General features: G+C 36.3%; 1 protein-coding gene across 1 annotated transcript in view; it reads right to left on the reverse strand.

Moving 5' to 3' along the window:
• Pex5 (peroxisomal biogenesis factor 5) overlaps nt 1-23,064 on the reverse strand; it is a 55,391-nt gene that overhangs the window by 18,473 nt on the left and 13,854 nt on the right. The window contains exons 6-13 of the mRNA XM_083135447.1: nt 21,480-21,675; nt 18,529-18,683; nt 18,046-18,231; nt 15,992-16,120; nt 12,957-13,054; nt 9,147-9,315; nt 6,774-6,931; nt 5,054-5,218 (exon numbers count right to left, since the gene is read on the reverse strand). Of these exons, the coding sequence (XP_082991573.1) occupies nt 5,054-5,218; nt 6,774-6,931; nt 9,147-9,315; nt 12,957-13,054; nt 15,992-16,120; nt 18,046-18,231; nt 18,529-18,683; nt 21,480-21,675 (1,256 nt within the window). The remainder of the gene's footprint in view (nt 1-5,053; nt 5,219-6,773; nt 6,932-9,146; nt 9,316-12,956; nt 13,055-15,991; nt 16,121-18,045; nt 18,232-18,528; nt 18,684-21,479; nt 21,676-23,064) is intronic.

Genomic DNA, 23,064 nt, shown 5'->3' on the forward strand with positions numbered 1-23,064 from the left:
GACTAACTCTTTTGGAGAACCAAGTATGTAAAATTGGCTTTTTAAATGTCTAATTGCTTCCTGAGCCGTTAAATTAGAACATTGCCGAACATTCAAAAATTTTGTGTATCAACATACAACAGGAATAAATAAACTTTGAAATAGAAATGATCGACATGTACACATTCCATGGGTTGTGATGTCGGTGTCCATGATATAAATTGTCCTTTTGCTGGAGCTCTTGCATTCGTCTGACAAGCATCACATTTTGCAACAAAACTTTCAATGTCAGAAGTCATTTTAGGATACCAAACTAAGTCTCTGCAAATCTGTTTTAATCTCACTACGCCACTGTGCAGACCATGAATTTGAATAGAAACTTGCATCGCAGTGTCTCTGGCAATACAATTCTATTTCCCCACATCAACAATCAATCTTCTGTTGAAGAATCCATCTTTCCAGACGTTTCTTCCATAAAGCTACTGCTTCCTCATTGATTTGTGGATCAATTCCTCTTGGCCAACCATTCTTAACGTAAATTGTTATTTTAGACAACAATTCATCGTGTGTTGTATGTTCCTTGATCTCTGATATTCGTAACAGTTGTAACTTTTGTTCTAGATCTGCATACGCTGTCAAAAACAAATCTGATTGCAATTCTTCAGGTAGTGGTAATCTTGACAAAGCGTCTGCTATTGGAACCTTCTTAGAATACACTTTTTCGTAATTCAGAGATGCCATGAATATTTTCCACCTCTGCCAATGCGCATTGTGTTACATTGGCACTGGTGTATTCGAATCAAGTAATGATTTGGCAGTTGTTGAATCGGTGTATATTGTTAATTTTTGACCTGCCAGATGTAAGTAAAAATGTTTTTAACAGGCGAAACAATGGCTAATGCCTCTCTTTCTCAGACAGTAATTCTTCTGAGCAGGGGAAACTGTAGCTGAAAAACATGCCACTGTTCGATGTTCGCCATCTATCTTGTGCCCCAATCGACCTCCAACACCGTAGCAAGAACTATCCGTTTCTAGGATTATTTCTTTTGAAGGATCAAAAGGAATTATTGCAGGTGTCTGAACAATCTTATCTTTAACAGCCTTAAATTCCGATACACATTGATTAGACCACAACCATTTTTCGCCTTTCCTCAGAAGTCGATATAGGTGTGGTATTGTAGATGACAAGTTGTGTAGAAAACTGCTTTCAAATGCAACCATCCCTAAAAAACTTTGTAGTTGAACCTTATCCTTTGGTTCGGAACTTTCTAAAATAGCACACACACACACTTTTCAGTTGATGTGATTCCATTTGCCGTAAAACGTCTTCCTAAGTAAATCACTTCTTGCACTAGGAATTCAGATTTACTTAAATTGACTTTAACATTATAATCTTTAAAGCATTACAGAACTTGTATTGTTCTTAGAAAACATTCTTGTAGACTATCTAAAGAAATTATAACATAATCATTAAATGATGCAACTCTTTCCAATCCTGTTAAAATTGAATCAATTACCTGTTGGAAAAGCTGAGACGAAACATTTGTACCAAATGGTAAACATTGTAAACGTTGCATTCTGTACAAGTGAGAATCATAATTTAAACACAATATGTTTTGTGAGTTTGGATGCAAACTAACTTGTAAAAATGCTGAACGTAAATCAAGCCTGGTGTAGTTCTTTCCTATTTTAACTTTTTGTAAAATATCAGGAAAATCTGGTAGAGGATACACTAAACCATCGGTTTGAAAATTGACTGTTTTCAAGTAATCTACACAGATACGTATAGAATTATTTGATTTCTTAACTGGCACAATAGAACTAGCCCATTCTGAATGTTCTATAGGAGCTATAATATTCTGCTTACACATATTATCTATTTCTTGTTTTATTTGATCTCGTAATGAATATTCTGTACGCTTTCCTGAACACGGGCCTAGCATTCTTCTGTAAAGGTATTGATACCCTGAAATATTTAATGGGTGTACTAATATCCTCATTAAACAATTCTGCAAAAGATGTCAGCAATTGTGAATGACAGTCTTCAATGTTCATTTGTTTCATATTACTTGAATTATCTACGTCTGCTTTACGTTTGTTCAGAATCATTGCTTTGCTATTTTGCCCTTGCACATTTGATATTCGTGAACATTCACCGATCTCATCAATCTTCTGTTGATGTACCCTTGGAGTATCCATTAAGCCTGAACGCTGAATTTTCGAACAAGCATCTGGTAGCAAATTTTTTGATTCTAGACCTAAGCATGCATGTGTAGAATCTTCCTTTTGAACATAATCAGTTTCAGGAAACTCATTTAGAAGTTTGCTGCACCAATCAACAAATAATATGTTCATTCCAGCTCTACCAATTAATATATTTGTATTGATTTTGTCTCCAACAACAAAAGGCAACATGTACATTTTGCCATGATAGTAAAGTTGTAATCTTAATTGACCTAATAAACACAAGCTTTCACCTGATATCGACGTATATGAATTTAATAACTGACTCAGTGTGAAGTTGCCTATAAGATTAGTTAACAAATCTTTGGAAATGAAATTAGCAAAACTACCAGAATCGACAATAGCTTCTAACGACTGGTCTTGTATTATAATATTAATGTACAAAGGTAAACGTTCATTTCGCAATGAAATCTGATCATATGCATGTTGCAAATTAGAAATAGATTAGTTTGATTTTTATTGTACATTTGTCGCATGTTTGTAGTTAAAAAAGTATATGTACTAACTTCTTTCACAGATAATAAGCTATTTTTGAGAGTTGTATTCTCCATAACCATTAGCTTTGGTATCTAAATTACTGTTTCTCATTTCACAATTTCCTATATACATATTAGATAAATTGACTGCAGGTCAGTTCCATTGTTTATTTCTTTCAAAACATGCAGCCAAGAAATGTCCTTTTCGAATGTGCTGGGCATGTCTAGCAATAATCTGTCTTTTAGTATACTATCGGGTAGTCCGAACACTAGTTGTTCTCTAATGAGACTGTCTAATTCATATGTTGTAAACTCACAAGTTATTGCAGCAACTTTTAAACGATTTATGTACGATGTAGCTGTCTCACCTTGCTCTTGCTTTATTTGCATAAAAGCGAATCGTTGAATCCATTCAATAACTTGTGGTGCATATATTTTTCTCAATGTAGCAAAGAGTTCCTCCAAGGTGCAATCTTGTGGATCCTTTGGACTTAATCTGTGTTCCAGTTTTTGATATGGTAAACTACCGATTACAGAAATAAGAGTAAACACTTGTTTCCTTTCTTGTATATCGTTAGCCTCAAGAAAAGCCTTGAATCTTTTAATATACAAATTTATATCCTGGCTTGGGTCATAAGCTTCAAATGCAGGTATAAAACTTATGTGTTTTTTCATACTAGCTCACTTGGACTTAAAATAATTACTACTGTAAGTAGAATTATAGTAATTATCTTCTTTAATCCTATACGGCGCACGCTTTTAGAAGGAACATGAGTTCGGCCAATACCCAGCCAGTGCCACTGCGCTGTTGGCAAACTAACTGCTAGCGCAAGGGAAGAACAGCAAATTCGCGATGTGTCCATTATTTTGATAATGCATGCACAGTATATATGTGTACAGTGAAATAATATAGTGAATATTTCTACACAGGATTATAATATCACATCACTGTAGCTTATACGAGAAACCCATACCTGAAAGAAGCTTGAAGGTATTTATTTATTAATCACCGCTCTCGTCGTCTTCCTCGGTCTCCGTGTCACTGATTTCACTCATTTCCGAGTTACTCTCCTGGAGGTTAGGTTAATGATTAGATTTTGCACCCTTGGTGCCTGTACTACTGGTGCTAGGTTTTGAGAGTGACATTATTTAAAATAAAAAGAACACACACTATCGCATGAAAGGGCTGTATTTAATCTTTTCACAAACTGTTCTTTGTGGTGCACGAGTGAACGATAAGCGAATAATTTTACATCGGCCTTGCTACGAAAACGCTGAACTCAAACTGACCCAGACTTTCAATGTTCGAGAATGCCCAGAAAAATGAAGGGTCATTGTTTATATCGAGGCGAATTTAACACCCACAGTTTTCCCTAGACACAACAACTCAGCTGCGTCAACACAGTGGAAACGAAAAAAAAAAAAAAAAAAAAAAAAAAAACAGGCTGAAGGTAATGAAAGGTGTTGTTTCCCGTGTTTCTTCAAGTAACGATAACTCCGGCTGTAGGCGACTGAAATTCATGGGATTTGGACAGTCAGATTCAAAATGTCTTTCCCCATCTTATGATGAACCTTAAAGTGACGTGTTTTATGGAAACTTCTTGCGCGCAACAAAAATACAGAACACGGCGTTTAACTCGCACGCCGCGGTCTCCTAACTGTACAACGTTGCACTCCTGCCATTGGTTGATCGCCACGCACACCCTCTGCGTGACCCCACCCGATATCGCTTCTAAAAGCGTGCGTCGTATAGTCGCCATTTTGTTATGTCCTAATATTTATGACATAAACAGAAATAAACATCTCAAGATTGGAACTTCATAATTAAATATATTAAAACTTGTAACAAGGTGGATTACATTATTAAAACTTAAATCATTCATAAGATGCTATGAACAGACTATGTACATTGGCCATAACTGCTAATTCACCATATATAATAATATATTTTATAATATATATTAGACACTCGCAAAGAATACCCATGCCCAGGCTGTAATTTCTCAGATTTATGACAATAACACTGAAACAAAGTTAATAGATATGAACTAGTAACTGGAATTTTAAATAATCTAGGCTAGAAAAGGGAATAATGAATGAAACTACATTGTCTTCTGAGTAATAAAAGCAACATGACCATGAATTTTTATGCAATTAAACATCTTAAAAGTAAATTGATATAATCTGCACAATTAATGATTTATATATTGCCATCAAAATTAATAGACAAAAGAAATAAATACTGCATGGCTAACATGGATTTTGAACCAAATTTTATCTAAGAAGCAAATTTTTACCATATTGGTGTTGTGAATTTATGCTTACATCAAATGATTTTTGATTATAAAAGGTACCTGTTGTCTACAGCTCCATATAAATCCTGGCGGTCTAACAAAGACATCACCAATCGTAAAGTAGACCAAATGCTATCTGACATCGCACTCCATGATTTTCTACCTTGGAAACCCCTCCCTGCAGCCTGCTGGTTCAAAGCAGTCAAAAGATGCTCTGCTGCCTCCCTAGAACACAAAATAATATGCCACCATGATTAATGAAAAAAAAGGGCAGATTATATATGTGGAGCTCTAAGGAAGAAAACACAATGACCTTTCTCAGTTCAAAATGAAATAAAAAGATTCACTTCGGCCTTCTACTAGTGAAGTATGGTTTACATAACAACTGGAAACTGCCTTTTACAGAAAACTCTACGTGCTACTCTAGTTCCAGATGATAGAAAGGCATGTGTAACTAGATATCACTAATAATTCAAATCATTATTGCTGTTTTCATAATTTCTTTAAAGTCAAACACGACTGAACACATACAGCTACCTTAAGGAAAAAAAAATACAATATAATATAATTATTTCTTGTTTCTGATGAGTTTTGATTTCTTCTACCAGAACTGTAAACTCAGCTTTCTAAAGATGCAGTCAACTATGTTTTGTTAAGTTGTACAAAGCACAATACCATTTTCAATATGGGAAATAAACACACGCATGCATTATTTTCTTAATGCTGCAATTCATAACAGTATATTACAGTTACACAACAAAATATACAAATGGATTTTGCATCAAAATCTCAACAATGGAAAAATGTTACTTGAACATAACGGCCTTAATAAACTTTTACATCAGCATATGACAGATGTAAGTTACATAACCGTCAATTTACAAACTAATTACTAAGACTGTGATTACGACTGTGGAAGGGGGAAACAAAGGCATTTTACACACCAAAACAATCTGCTTAACTCCAAAAAATATTGGAGACAAATGGTAATCAGTTAACTGACCAGTTGCATGTGACCAGAACCAAACCTAAGTTAATACACAATTTGCGTAAAGCTACTTTATATGCCATACATATATTTTTAAATATATTACAAAAAAGGCAGTTTTTGAAAATATAAATGAAAATACTGGGCTTAATTTTTTGTTATCACATAGTAATACATGATAAAGGATATTTTCCCACCTACTTTTTAATCCTGCCTTTTTGCATATATTTTCCTTTGTGAAGGGGGTGTGTTCCCATTACATGCATAAAATGAAAAGACAATGAAGACTAGATGGCTGAATATATTCAGATTTGAAGCCAGATGGTCAGCAAATTACACTTACTTGGGAATGTTTGTACTTTTTAGCTCACTTTGTTGGGGGCTTTTGCCAACAGAAGAAGACAACGGGTTGCTGTAACAGATGAAGAAAATACCTTGTAGGAAGTGCTAAGTGTCATGACAAGATATGTATATCTTAGGGGTGAAATGATGCAAGAATTTAGAAGCCGTGGACTTTAATATGAAGAGAAGAATAGCTGCTGACTAATGCTTGCTTCAGCTCTTGCACAGAAAAAATATCTATGCTAATATCGAATGAGATCAGGAGTACTGGCAATGTACAGTAGTTGATGTATTATTGGCAACCGAAAGACGATGTAATTCATAATTGATAAAATAAAGTAACTTCTCACAGGTTAAATGATTTGATATTGATTATTTGTTGCTCAACTGCAGAAATAAATACTTTTAAGCAATGGTACATTATCACATTATGTGTCAATTGATACTTACTTGTATGCACCTAAGTTGACACATGTTATTCCTAGATTATAACGAGATCTTATGAAACCTGGAGACAGCTGTAGCGCATGGTGATAAGCATCTACTGCCTCTTCTGATCTATTTCCATTCGCTAGAGTAGCTCCAAGTCGATTCCATAGACGAGAATCCTGCAATCGAAAACAACACAATTCATTTAGAAAAAGTATTTAATGAACACCCTGACGCAAACAGGAAGTACACTGAAGAAAAAAATCATCAACAAGAGCATAGCAAAGTGTAAATATTATGTGGATATAGATGTTCATTTTGTACTTTCTTTTCTAGTGTAGAGTATATTATTTTTCAACGTAATTGGGATATTCTAGATTCTGTGAGTTACACACACAAGAGATGTACTACGTAGAAATTTTCAGCGAAAAATGAAGGCTCGACCAGGACTTGAACAGAAAATTTCTACGTAGTAATTGGGATATGTATGCTGTACTGAACTAATAAATATAATAATAATATTTACCTTCTATTTGTATTGTGACTTAGCACTGCTAATCATGATGATGAAGATGAATAATTATTACATGAAACTGACAAAGGGACAGTAAAAAATAAGCTCATGTCCAGGCAGGGACTCAAACCTGGAATCTCTGGTGGTGAGATTGAGTCAATCACTCAATGTGTTTGACCAGCGAGGCAGCATAAGCAATGAAACATTACACTGGCTTACAAATTAACAAACTGTTTGAAATGGAATAGATGAACCTTATATTAAACTAAAGGTCCTACATGTACATGGGGATGAAAATTGAGGCTGTAGAGGGGTATTTGAACAAATAAAAACATGGCAACATTCACCCTCACAGATCACGATGCAATGTGCCAGCACAATCGCAGTTCCAAGGTATGGAGATCCGAATTGGTAACACACCGCTCCTTGCTCTGGCTAGTCAATTGGAAGCACGAGTTCTCATCCAGGGATCGGGATTAAGGCAATCACAAATCTACAAGGAAGGTAACCACCGAGCAGCACATCACGTCAAATCAAACCAAATATTATAATAAAAATGTCCAAAAACTTAAATCACGAATCACACGCGTATTACTTATTTGCACAAATTAAAAATATATGTTAGGTCCTGCTTGCTTGTAGGCAGTGATTAGTACTTATTTAGCACGACAGAATTTGTGCACCGCCTTCACCGTTAACAGCAAGACTTCAACTGCTACCTCAGGTGCAAGGCACAACTTAACAGATTATTTTTTTACAATCCTACAAACTCATAACATAAAAATAACACAAGAAAAACTTATAATTTATATGTCAGATTAATGCTAATTAGCGATAGTAAGTTTTGGTTATGGTTGGCAACAATTAAGAATGCCAACGTGGAACTTTTGACGTCACCCTAAACACATAGCGTCATTCCCCATTCCTAACATAAACAGAATAACGCATTATTGAAAGCGAGAGAGAATTGTTTTGCTATAATGTTATAATATTGAACCAGATAGAAATAATGAAACTGATTTTATAAAATAATTTACCCTTGCACATAAAATGATTAAATGAAGATTTAGTTTACGGATTTATAACAAAGACTAAATTAAATTACTTTGATCTTGTCTATTGTTGAACAAATATCGATATTAGGTAGAAATGTGCTTAAACAACATCATTTGCATGAAAGATAGAAATAATCCTAGCCATCTTGGATTTGACAAATAATGAAAACGTTGCATAAACTAGGAAGAATAATTATTAGCCTATAAAATATGAATTAATGATGCAAAAATATGCGAATAATATAATAACAAGATAAAACACAAATATATACATGAATTATGAAAACAATTAAGTATAAATAATTTAAGTTTTTAACTTGAAAGCATACGAATAAGATAAATTCCATAATATAACTGAAATTTGCCTAACATGGCGGTCGTTACAATGACCGTGGGTACAGGTGCCAGAGCCATATATATACTACACACCTTGACAATTTTTCCTCATTTTAGGTTTTTATCAGGGCTTAGTAGATACCAGTGGTGTTGGTATCAGCTACTGGATTTAATCACTGCTGTCAAGCAATACTTTTCCCAGAGTCTGGACATTTCACAGAGAATGCAAATCACAATATCCTGGATTTTATTCAAAATGTATAACTTTCATTACTTTTTGCAGTAACACTGTGGATGAATATTTTAAAGCAATTGTATTGATTGGAATGATTACATATCAAAATTAATAAATATTCTGAACTACTTTAAATTTTTACAATATTCAAGTATTGGCACTTGTATCGGTTCAAACTGGTTTTTATGTTTTGCACAAAGAAATCTCTCTTTAATTTCACAAAATACGATTAAAAGCATAAAAGTACAACTTACATTTGGTCTTGCTTCTAGTGCTGCCTTAAAACAATCTACTGCCTTGTCATATTCGTTTGATAAATTAAATAATACACCCAAGCCACACTGGACATCGGGATCCATCGTGTCTGAAGGATTTCTACGTGCTGCTGCTATGTACAACTCCTGGACTTCTTGATGAATGCGGCTGTAAAAATGTTAACTATATTAATAGACTCATCTTGTTATTCAAATACATACCATCAATTTTCATACCAAGAGTTCAATGTTAGTTTCCTTGCTTCTACGTTGCATTTTTTTAGCAATAAAAACAGGCAAGTAAAAGGACAATCCAATGTGACAATTGAGGTTCAAACCAAAAAGGATATTACTATATCTCAACAATTTCACTGCCATAACAAATTTTTTTTAAAACCCTGTAAAGTTCTACACTCTATCTAAAGATATCCATTTGTTGGTTACATGGAGAGAGGTAACACATTCCAAACAACTTACAGTTCATTTTCCCATATAGTTTCTTGATCGTATCAATTTCGTTGTCGCCTTTGTGGTAGCTTCGTCAGGCATGGGTGGTGAGTGGTGGGTGTCCCTTGCAGCAAGCCACTACACGCTTGAGGAAGCTACCACAGAGGTGGCGAAATTGACAGAGATCAGGAACTGCACGAAAAAATAAATTGTATTCGAATAGGCATACAGTTATGTTTCAAGTAGCACACATGACAGAGGTAATTTGAACACAAGTGTACTTCACTTCCTTTATTACTGTTAATAAAAAAGGGGGTAAAATTCCTGGCATATTCAAGCTCAAAAGCCACATCCTCAAAAGATTTTTGTTTGTATTGATGCAACAGCCCAAGAGTATGTATGTGATGTCTGTTCATAGTTCTAGCCATTAATTTTACCTCTAAAACACAAGTGCCCCTTGGAAAACTTCTGAACTCCATGGCAGCATGGTGGTTCTTCACTAATTAAGAAGCTGACATTTCATAATGGTACAATTGCCTATGTGTGCAATTACATGTGTGTAAGAAAAAAAAAATCCATGAAATTTCATACAGTAGTCTAGTCTCTCACTCTCCCTTTCTTCATGGATTGTCTGATACTTCTAATTGATCGATTGATTTGCTTTATTTTACTTCGCTTTTTGTGCCACTTTTGGATAATTTGTGCAAAGATTGGGATGAGTGATGACATGATGAAATTGATGAATGGACACTCACAAACATCCATGCCCACGCCACCCCTGGCATCGTAGCACGATGTGCTAAACACTCCACCATGGGGGCCGGCTCTGATACTTATAAGAAAGATCAAAGGAAGTGATATATCATGTTACAGACTTCTTCACACTGTTGTTTCACCTCTCTTGTTCATTCTAGTATAATTGCAAATATGAGAATGATTGGTGAATAGATAAAAGTGACGAATAGGGTGCATAGTAAACATTCAACTTCATTCAATTTTGGCCATACCAGAAATTCAAATTTACAGTGTCATGGAGAGTACATTTTGGAAACAAACGTTATCTTCACTTAAAACTAGGAGTGTGACAGATTTATTGGTCCACTTAGTTTAAATTACAGTGAAATCTCAGGTATACGTTTTATGGGGGACAGAAGGGTAAAAACTTATAACTGAGAAAAACGTATTACTGAAATATAATTAAAATGGTAAAATTAAGTACACAAAGAAAGAAAATTAATACTACATATACACCAAAGTTTGCTGTATTGCACTAATCTGTTCTAAATCGTTATTGTAAATTCACAAATTCACGAGAAATAGACATTGAACGTGCCAGGGGGTGAAAGGGGTAAGAGCAAGGTTTACCCGCTTAATCCATTCAGCCCATTCCCTGCAAAAAAACATGCTGAACATTAGGACGTTTATCTCGATCTATTGTTTGCTGTAACTCTCGTTTCCCGCTTTATACGTTTTCCAAACCCCACCGATGACAAAAATTGCCGGAAGCCTGTGTCTTATGTCAGTCAACCTCTCCCTCCCCTCTTCCTTACTTTTGTAGCATCTTATTCATTCACATGTGACCTTGAACCCCTGCCTTACGAACAAGCAAACTATTGCCAAAACGATAGTCATTAAATGCTGCTTTCTCTAGCGTTTTAACACATTCTAAAAGCGTGACTCTGGTGTCTTTGTTGTGTTTCCCCCCCACAAAAACATACGTGGACAATTGAGAACATGGCTCAATCCCTATTCCCATTTCTTTATCTACATAATCCTTCCTAGTAGAAGGGGGAAGGAGAGAGGGAGAGGGGGGAACTTTCTTGGAAAACTTTCTTTTCTTTTGCCAGGAGAAAAGTAAGAAAAAATTGCCAATCTCTGTTATCTGATATTAGTTTAGGAACGAGTGAAAAAAGTCGCTAATCTCCTCTCACAAGAGATAATTAATTTGCAACTGCTGTGCAGGGCCAATGGCGTGCCCAGGATTTTGGAAAACGAGGGGTTAAAGTATACTTTTTTTTAGTAGTCAGCCCTAATTTTGCCATTTTTTCCTGTGTAGAACGTTCTTTTTTTAGGAATACTGGGCCAAGGGGGGGGGGGGTTGATCCCCATCAACTCCTCCTTAGGCATGCTATTCAGGGCTTCTGCAGGGCTATTCACGAAGGAGCCTTCTTTTTAATGCAGCTATCTGCATACAAAATATTGCTCGTGTCCCCCTTACAATACAACAGTGGCATGTGGTGACATTTTGCGTTGGGGAAGCAGATCCCAAAAAATTAAGAAAACCAAGAATTCATTCCTTCTACATGGTACAGTGAGAACCATTCTAATTCCCGGATGATGGGGAGGGAAGCTTCTCCTTCCAGACAGGCTGCGAGGCTGTCGCTGGGGACGAGCCAAGGCAGGTGGGCCACAATGGGCATCGCGCTATGCGGATCTCACAAGCCCCAACTGCGAAGGTTGCAGGTTTTTGCCATCATAGAAGTTCTAAAAAACCTTTTTGACGTTACGCAATGAATTTTAATTTCATAAAAAACGTAAGTTTCGTAGCACGTAGATCTAAAAAATTAACTTCCGCGCTATTTGCAAACACTGTTTGTTATGAGGAACTAAATATTTTCAAAAAAACACTAAGTTGCTGACCAAGGCAGTTTATTAAGATAAAAAAAACACTTAACAGGTAACGTTTCAACCCTGTATCAGGGTCTTCCTCAGACGAAGAACTAAACTAAAATGATGAAATATACTACACACAGAAAGATTACATACGCATAGCAGGGTCACTAGCCACACAACAACAAATCAAGTTGACAGTCCTTATCTAGGAAGATTTCTCCAAAGGAATTAAACATATCACCTCCTGCCAGTTGTTGACTAATGGGTCTACTACACTGACAGGTGACTGACAGGTCAATATTAGCAAGAGTCTTCATCTGAGGAAGACCCTGATACAGGGTTGAAAGGTTACCTGTTAAGTGTTTTTTTATCTTAATAAACTGCCTTGGTCAGCAACTTAGTGTTTTTAATATGGAAACAAGGTTTAATTATATTACAATAAATATTTTCACGAAAATATTTGAAATGTGCCTGAAATCGAGGGTGTAGAAAGGGGTACCGGAGCCAAATGGATGAAAATTTTATAACATTTTGCTATGTTGGGACTATCAAGACTGAATGTACCAAGCAGGAAAATGTAAATTCGAGGTTCCACTTTATTGGTTATCAGCATCATTAAATTCTGCCTTGGTTATCTTAGTTAAAATTGGATAATTCTCCTTCCCTGCCTAAAACTAAACATTTACAGTGAAGACAAGTATCTCGTAATTTGAAAGCCATTAAAACTTCCAAGTGTAAAGTTTTACTCACCTTGTCATTATTGAGGACATGGCTCCTAATTTATCGCCATCATCCAATGATTCGTTTGGCACTAAATCGCTGTACACTGGATTAGCCTTCAGCCACTCCTGAAACACAGAATTAGTTCGTGTTAGGGTTAATTTAAAATAACAGGTAATGCTTTAGTTGCTGCACTATCCATAACATTTTTTCTTTACTCAATGATGGCTTAAGTTGCAAATTATAACAATTTCTATCAAGGTTGTCTTATTTAAGAAAAAGATTTAATTTAAAAGATAGTAAGTATTGAGTTCATCTTTTCATTCACTAAGTTTGTATCTGTAGCAGTTGAGTAATAAAATCTAATATTTTTTTTCAAGCAGTATGTCTTATGTTTTTGTAATAATTTTGACAATTCTACATACTGTACGTAATTTTAATTCTGATATTTTAGTACTCTAACAATGAAGGTAATATCGAAGAAAACAACAAAGAAAGCAGTTAGTTGATTAAATTGTTAAGCTTTATTGCCTATACAGAAGGTTGTTCGCTTTATATCAGACCCTTTGTGATGGGTACTCACCTTAAGATACTGTGCCACCACCGATCATGTTCTATTGGACCCCCAGCATTGTGGACTATCTCCCGGCATCACAGTTTCCATTGCAGCAAGCTCCGGCGCAGGACAGGCATGGGAATTCTGTCCCACTCCTCCCTGCAAGCTTTCCACAGACCATCCAGGTTGCGTGGGCGGCGATGTTGAAGACGTCGTTTCAACAGTCCAAATGCGCAAAAATCCATTGGACTGGCATCTGGTCTTTTCACAGGAATGTCTTCAAATGGAATGACACGAATTCCTAATTCCTCTGCCATTTCCTGATAAAAACATAGTGATGTTCTGGCGGTATGACTCGAAGCCTTATCCATATGGATCATCACCTGGTTCGCGTCCATTCTATACAATTGTGGGATGTCTCTCCGAGAGATAGGTGTCAGAATGGAGTCTTGGAAGTATCTGGCATTCACCTTCACGTTTTTGTCCACCTTGCATATCATCAACTTACACTCCTATCCGAATCCCATCACAACCACAAAGCCACGAGGGAAACTTTCCCTGTACTGACGAACAAAGCTGCTGCGTCATTGCATAACGCAAAAAGGTTTTTCAGAACTTCTATGATGGCGAATGATGGATTCATGTCACAGGCGCAAGTCTGAAGATTTCGGATCATCGATTCATGTCACAGGCGCACGTCTGATTTTTTCTTTTTCTTCTTATGATTGACTTGTGCAATGGGAACATGGTATGTGACACTTTGCTTGCAGCCCTTCTCCTGGTGGTTTTTGTGGGTGAATGTTTTGCAAGGAGAGCCTGTTGTGTGTAACGGGCCACAATAGCTTTCGCAGTAGTCACCCCGAGTGTTTCACAATGCGTACGTATGAAAACTTAGCATGGAAAAGGGCTATTACGTAACCCTCCCAATACCGGTTGATTTTCGGTGCCATTTGATAACATTCACTACCAACACTCGCGCACCTACAAGGTCAGACACAACACTGCTCCCGCCAGCAGACCCATAGTTCCAGCATGATATGCCAGGTGGCAGCACCAAATGGACAATGGTCGGATATAAAGCGAACAACCTCTGTATTGCCTTCTGCTATTGTCTAGTTATCTTAGTTTGGTTTGATGTATAGTTAGTTCAATTGTTACATTTGTTTAGGAATTGGTTTCCTAATCTCACTGAAAGATTTCTTGATCAGAAGTCTTCCTTCTTGCTCACACAATGTACAGTAAATCGAAATGGGCAGAAAGCAGGGTGTTACAGATCTTAGTCCAAGAAAGCAAGGAAGGATACTTCAAATGCTAGAGGATGATGTGTCCAAGAAAGAAATTGCACAAAGACTTTATATTCATCCAAAAACTGTCAAAATGTTGTTCGGCGGAATACACAGACTGGGACTACAAACCGTAGAAAAGGCAGTGGAGGGAAACTAGTTACAACACCCACGGATGACAGAAAATTGAAAAGTCTAACAAAAGCTGACAAGCTTTCCCGTAAACTGTCTACCCGCCCATTAGCTGACATTTGGAGCGATGAAATCGGGAAAAAGGAATCTGAACGAACAATGAGAAGAAGGTGTGCCGAGATGATAATGTGCAGAAATGTAGGAAAATGTAAGAACTCCCTCCTTCATCTACATAGTATGTACTTTAAAATATCAAACACTAACTGTTGTAAATATTACATTGTTGAAATAAATCCGCAAATGAAGAAATACTGCTTCAAAGAAAATGTTTACACTTTATTACTAGCGGGCGATTCCTTTTGCTGCAGATTGTATTTCACGCTTGAATACTTTCAAAGATATAATAACATTAAAAATTAATCAGTTAATGATTTTCAATTCTGCACATGAACCAATCAAAGTAATATTTGTTGAGTGTTCAACCTCCATTTTTTTTAATTTTCAGATTTATTAGTTCCATAAATACAACATGTCATTTAAAAATGAACATTGGACCTAAAGCACAAACATACGGAAATATGTTGCTTTGCACGATTTTAGTTATTTGGCATTACTTTTGGCTAACTACGATCATGAGGATGTGTATAAAGAACATCCATGCCCAGGCTGGGATTCAAATCCCACTGTGCTAACCACTTAGAGAAAATATGTTGCTCTGATGTATTATTTTGTTGAGTCTATTAGTCCACCAAATACTTTGTCTGTGTGCCTCTAGTAGTTTCAGAGATATCGATAGTTGACATGGACAGATGGGTCGACATGACATTGCACAAGAGAATTGTTTTCCCCGAGATTTGCTGGTTAGTACCCTAAATATAATGACAATGATTGTCAACAGTGGGAAAAGTGTTATGTTGCTTTCCTACATAATTTTCTCACAGAGATAGGGAAAAAAAAAATCCCACACCTAACAAAAATCTGCATTGTATTGTGCTTTATGCCTGAAATGTAAAGTTTCTTCATTTTGGGAAGCAACAATATCTTGCAATGGATTGTTACAAAAAGGAAAAAAAATCAAGCAAAAGTGGACTTACCTTTAACGTGTGACATGCTTGATTCTGATAACATTCATTTGTATAGCTCACAGCCAGGGCCATCAGAGCAGCCAAATTCCCTGGTTGTAACTGCAGGCACTTCTTTAAGGCTGCAATAGCAGCTGGGTCCTGCAAAACAGGAACAATAATCTCAATTTATATTTTGGGCTTGTTCATACCATAAGGTTTTAACCATAGTGAAACAGATCTCCTTACACCTTGTTTTACACCAAGTTGACGTGACAAAATGCTATAGCGCTAGCCAAGAACAGAACCTGAAGAAGGGAGCAGTCGACTCCCGAAATGTTGTTTTATAAACGATTCATACTCACAAATCGTAAGTATACTGTTTTTGGTATTTTGTTAAATACGTAATTTTCAGGAACAATAATACCTTGTGAATAAATAATGAATGAGCAATAGAAAAAATACAAATAATGTCTAGCATAACTAAATATAGAAAGTCCACCAATGTTTCCTCTGCTCTAATTTACACACATTTAGTGATGTTAAATGTGAAGAATATTTGTGTATCCCATCCATGACAAATCTGGCTACAGCCATGTTGTTCTGTGTCAGCTTTCGCCTTCACCTTGGATGAGCTGAAGCAAGCACCTGTCACAAAATGTTCAGTGTTTCCTGTTTCAATATAAACCACTAATCAACTCCAATTCCAAATCTTCCATGAAGAGCCTGAATGGCATAAATAGGAACTTTGGATTTTGTATAAATTGCAGTATAATTAGAATCTGTGAAAGTGTTACGTGCCATATTTGCAGACCCTGCAAAGACCTGAACACTGGAAAAGTATTGGCCGGTATAAGTAAACAAATTTTAACCAATACATTCTGATACCAAAACCACTGGCATCAGCTCGGTCCTAGAAACTATCTAATTTACGAGGTGCACTTAAAAAATAAGATTATTTATAAAAAGTGACTGGCAACAGTGATTACATCGCGCCTATGCAGTAACATCAACGGGTCCATTGGGAACCCAGCAATCATATTTCGTTACTCAGCTATTGGTTAGCCTGCGAGTTACAGCGTGTTAAAATAGCTGCGCAATTACATAATCCCCTCAGTTGAGAAATACGGTCTGTGATTCAATTTCTTAGCGTCAAAGGTCATATAATGCGGCAAAATTTACTGAGAATTGTGTGAAGTGTATGGTCAGAGTAGTAATGAGTGAAGGAAAAAGTACAGCAATAGTGTCGTGTATTCAAGCAAACTCCATCTGCACGAAAAGTCATGGCAACCCTTTTCTGGGACCAACAAGGTGTGTTTTTGATGGATTTGATGGAGCCAGGGAAAATAATTACATTGTGGGTGTACTGTGAAATACTACAAAATTAAGATGTGCCATGGAAAACCAAAGATGTGGTATATTGCACTCAAGAAATTCTTTATCCATGACAGGGCCAGATTACACAGCGTTGCCCTCACTCTCCAGACGATTCAGAGGTTTGGATGGGAACTTTATGATCATCCCCATATAGTCTGGATCTTGCACCTAGTGACTATCACCCTTACTGCAACTCAAAAAGTGGTTTGCATCTCAACGATTTGAAGAAACTGAGGTGTTGGATTGGCTGAAATCCACGCAGATTATAAAAAAAGCATGTTCCACGGCACCACAGGTGCTTGGAAAATTACGGTGAGTATGTTGAAAAATGAAGTGGATATGTACATGTTTGTAACTTCTAATAAAGTGTTGCTACACTTCTTTTCTTGTATGACAATCAATTGGCCATTTTTTAATGAGTCTCATAAATTTAAATTTACAAACTCAAGATGCATGGATACATAAAAGCAATAACAAAATGGTAGAGCTGCGTTCCCAATTACAGGCTATTTGCAAAACAACACGCAATTTACCGATGAACAATTTATGAATCACTCTCTTCCCTAGTGTGTAGTGAGACAATGAAAATGTACTGGAAGTGTTACATTTATACAATATGATAAGGAAACCGGAAACATTCAAAAGACAAGACAAATATTGCATGGTGCTGATGCATCCACAGTATTAATAAATCAGTCCATGTAGCTTACCTGCTCATTCTCCGCCTGTGTTGTTCCCAAGTACTGCCAAACTTCAGCATTATCTGGATTTTGTTGGGCAGCTGCTTCAAAGAGCAACACGGCACTTGGCAGGTCCCCATCTTCCAACTTCTTCTTTCCTTCCTCAAATGGATTCAGATGATCCTTCAGTGGATTCTCTTTTTCGAAATTGTATTCCTACAAACACACAAGAAAATATATAGTTTACTTACTATTTCATTACATATGAGATTCTTAGGCAACAATAATAAAATCAAACTACTTCAAAAAACATTCAGATTTCTGAACTGATAAAAAAACAAACTAAAATGCTTTAAAATTATTACAAGAGGTAAATGCAACTTTCCCACACCCCCTATACGCCTTCATGGCGTGGTGCTAAGCACAGGGGAACACTTTACCTTTTTTAAATACTTTAATATATTTTTCAATTCTTTTGATAAAATTCAATATATCATAGATATGTTCCAATACCTTAAAAGGCTCATAATGTTCAGAAAATTCAGATATCCACGGGTGGTCACCCAGGTCCCCATCTTTAGCCAATTTCTCCCATTCTTCTTGTAACTTATTCCAGAAATGGGTGTCGTAATCATCATCTTTTGCGTCATTCTTCTCTTGACTTGTCTCTATGAAGTGAAATTTGGAGAACAGTAAGACATATTACAATTATAAGGTAGAAAGAATCAAACATTCATAATCAAAATGAGCAATTCAACAATATGCTTTTAAGAAAATAAATTGCATATTTGATATTTTTATTAGGAGGCTTACATCACAAACAGTTAAGACATTACCAAGTATGCGATGGAAGACTTCACTTTGTATCCATATTATTAACAAAATATATTAAAAAAAAAGAATGATAAGAGCAAATTGTAAGCAGCTTTATAAATATGTTAGATACAGGGTCCGGCAGAGGAGTTAAGACGGTTTTGAAATGTGAATAACACACTTAATTTTCAAAGGTACAGAAATGTATTACTACGGAAATACAGGTTATTTATTTTATGCCATTTTTATTGCCTTTAATTTACTTCTATACACATTCGAAGGCCTTTTTCCTTTCCTTTTAATTGACCTACATAAGATCTTGAGTCAGCGCTTTGTCCGTTTGAATAATTGAAAGAAATTCAAATCAACAATCACCGATCCGGTGAGAAGTTGGTGGCCTGCTTAACTGTTTGTCAGCCCAGTAAGCATGGGGCCCTGGAATGTGCAACATTGAGCGTTTGTTGTGGAGGGATTCTTCAAGACTGGAGAATCTGTATTAAAAACGCAGCATCTTTTACAACTTCATTTTCATGTGGCATGCCATGGGTTTGAACACGGCCAGGTGGTGACCTATTCATAGCTGATGCTGTCAATCTGAAGTTCTGCACCTACGCGAGGATAGTGTTGCAGCTTGGTACACACCCATGGCGTGCCACATGCAGGCCACCAACTTCTCACCGGATCGCCGATTGTTGATTTAAATTTCTTTCAATTGTTCAAACCGACAAAGTGCTGACTCAAGATCTTACGTAGGTCATTTAAATGGAAAGGAAAAAGGCCTTCGAATGTGTATAGAAGTAAATTGAAGGCATAATTTTTTTTTGAACGAACTGTCGTGGTAAATAAAAATAGCATACAATAACCTGTATTTCTGTAGTAATACATTTCTGTACCTTTGAAAATTAAGTGTGTTATTCACATTTCAAAACCATCTAACTCCTCTGCCAGACCCAGTATAAGCACTCTATAAAGGTTAGGAAACAGTCATTTTTTTCATATTTTGGGTGATTCCTTTAAGATAGTTAACTTTAATCCACTGCTGAAAATATGACTTAAGTTCTATGTAATTAATAGGGACATTGAATTTTCGCGATGCGTGATATCGCAAATTGTGAAAAAAAATGCAATTTTGAACGTTCTGCACGTAACTATACCCCCAATGATGAAATATGCATGAGTTTTATTCGCGAAGTAATGCGAAATGTGTGCTTTTCCACGAAATGAATGCTTTTTCGCGAAATAACCGTGAAATATCATCAAATTAAGTAGAAAACATGCAAAAATCGGCAATTGAGGTTGTGCGCGAAAACTGTTGATTTGTAACGAAACATTTGCCTAAAGTTTCCTACCACTTGCAGCTGAAGAACGTTTTATCTTTGATCATATCAGGAAGATGCTGGAAATTGGAATTTCCCATGCACATAATCTCAATTCGAAAACTTCGCTCCCTGTCAAGCTGCATTCCTTTCTTCCCCCAAATATCTATTCAACTTCCAGTTTCATCGAACTTGCTAGCTGTGCAGCGATAAGATTAGTCTGTTCCCGCACATCAAGGGAAACAATGGTGTCATTTGTGTTCAGTCATGAATGGATTTTGTTTATCATCATGTGATTTTCAACATGTGTTTGTGTATGTGCAGTAGTGATTATTTTATTTGTTGGACAGCGAGGATATCCTTTAAATACATACAATGAATAAATCACTTGAGATATGCAAATTAGAAATGAGGTGATTTTGTGTTGATGTTTTCTTTTTGGTTGGACAGCTAAGTACTTGTGTATGTGTACAGTATATAAAAACGAAGTAGTTTATCAATTTATAGCTCTTTTGTATGTTGTTTCCTCTCATGATGAAAAAGTGTGTGCCAATTTTTTTTTTCACCGCTGGTATATACCGTTGATCTAACATTTTATTTACCGCTCTCCTCAGTTTTTATTTACCATAAATTTGTCTCCCTAGTAATTAATACATTTTATGTCTAAACAGAATATTTTAAGCTAAGTCAAGTCATGAGCCAATGCATAAGTATATTCAAAGGTAAAGGTAATACTGGATACCAAATTTTATGATGCATCTAGGTAAATTTAATTTATTTACACACACACACACGCATACATACATACTTATATATATAAGGGATAGAATGAGAAAGATTGCCAGAAGGGTGGATTAACAAAAATGGTGAAGGAGAAAGTAAACACTTACCACGATAAAAGAAAATTCTTATATTTCAAGGCTCCTCATTGTCACATGAAGGTACAAAGAATGAAGTAAACAAAAGCGTGCCTCTATGCTTTTGTTTGCTTCCATTCTTTGTACCCACATGTGACAATGAGGAGCCTTGAGAAAATTCTTATATTTCAAGGCTCCTCATTGTCACATGAAGGTACAAAGAATGAAGTAAACAAAAGCGTGCCTCTATGCTTTTGTTTGCTTCCATTCTTTGTACCCACATGTGACAATGAGGAGCCTTGAAATATAAGAATTTTCTTCTAAGTGTTTACTGTCTCCTACATCATTTTTGTATATACACACACATCTTCAACAAAAATGCCAAAGTGGAACAAATTGAACTTATTTATTTCTTACCTAAAGTTTCAGATACAGAACTGAATAACCATTTTATACTGGAACAGCAAGAACAACTTACCACCAGCATTAGCCTGGGAAGCAAATTCCCCAGCCCAGTCGGCAGCTGTAGGCACAGCCTTAGTTTGATTCTGCTCTTTACTCAATTGAGCATACTGGTCCACCCAGCTCTCTGCCTCATCCTCAGTAGCTCCTATTACCTCACCAGATTCTATGGTGATCTCTCCATCACCAACTTTCTTCATGAATTTCATAAACTGAAAATAAAAGCAGAGATCAATTTATTGGAAATAAGAAAACCTGAATATATTCAACAGAAAGCAAATTAAAATTTATTGTTAATAAGTTAAATTAGAACAAACGAAAGTTGCAGAAAACTACAAAAAATAAAAAAATAGAAAAAATAATCTTAGCAATATTTTATTTAATATTGTTAACTGGTAATGGTTGGGTACATAAGCTGTCTAGTAGTGGGTGTTACCTCCCCTGCCATTAATTACATCTTCTAACCACTGTGGCATACTTCGAATAAGGTTGGCAATCACTTCTTGGTCCAATTGCTCCCATTCTTCTTGAATAGCACGTCTTAGCTCTTCAATTGTTTCTAGTTGTGCGGTTTCTGAAATGTCGTTTCAGTTGATCCCAGACGTGCTCTATCAGATTTAGTTCCGAACTTTGCGGTGGCCATTATAATTGTGTAATCCCAACTTCGTCCAGGTACTCCTTGACAATATTCGCAATGTGAGGACGTGCATTGTCATGCATAAAAACAAAATCTGGGCCTATGAATGGTGCATATGGTACTACATGATCTGTCAAACATTCTGTAATATACCTGCGAGCTGTCATTGCCCCATTCCCTACAAGAACCAACTCTGTATGTCCTTGTAAAGAAATACCTCCCCAGACCATGACTCCAAAGGGTGTTATTTCAACGAAACAACATTGTGCATAACGCTCATTAAGTCTTCTATACACATGTTCATGCCCGTCTGATGAACGTAGGTTGAATTTTGACTCATCAGAGAATAAAACCTTTTCCCACTGCTCCACATTCCAATGTAAGTGTTGTGTAGCAAATTCCAGTCTTCCCTTCCGGTGACGTGCTAACAACCTGGGACCTGTAGCCGGCCTCCGAGATAATAAACCACTTTCATTCAGTCTTCTACGAACTGTTCGTGAAGAAACCACAGCTCTATGAACATTTCTCAAATGCCGTGCCACAATATTTGAAGTCGTACGATGGTCTCTTAAGACTATGATATGCATGAAACAATCTTCCCGTGCTGTTGTGCATCGTTTCTGACCAGAATCCAGTCGTCTACCATAGAAACCAGTTGCATCATATCGTCTGAGAGCTTCATGGATAGTACTTCGTGCTATATTTAGCACCCTAGCAATATAGCACACACTACGACTATCAACACGAAGAGCTACTGCTTTTACTACCTCTTCACGTTTCATTTTCAAGCTAGAAAACTTACAATACACTTGCAAGAAAAACACCAACAATGACAATGTCAATAATATATGTTACTATGGTTACTATGTACCAAAATTTATGCCTCTAGACATTAAACAAAATAACATCAACAGGAATTGGAAATCAATAAATTAAAACAAAATTGCATGAAATTAATTTTGAG

This window comes from Lepisma saccharinum, chromosome 14 (genome assembly GCF_977018435.1).
Source record: "Lepisma saccharinum chromosome 14, izLepSacc3.1, whole genome shotgun sequence".
Taxonomy (NCBI): domain Eukaryota; kingdom Metazoa; phylum Arthropoda; class Insecta; order Zygentoma; family Lepismatidae; genus Lepisma; species Lepisma saccharinum.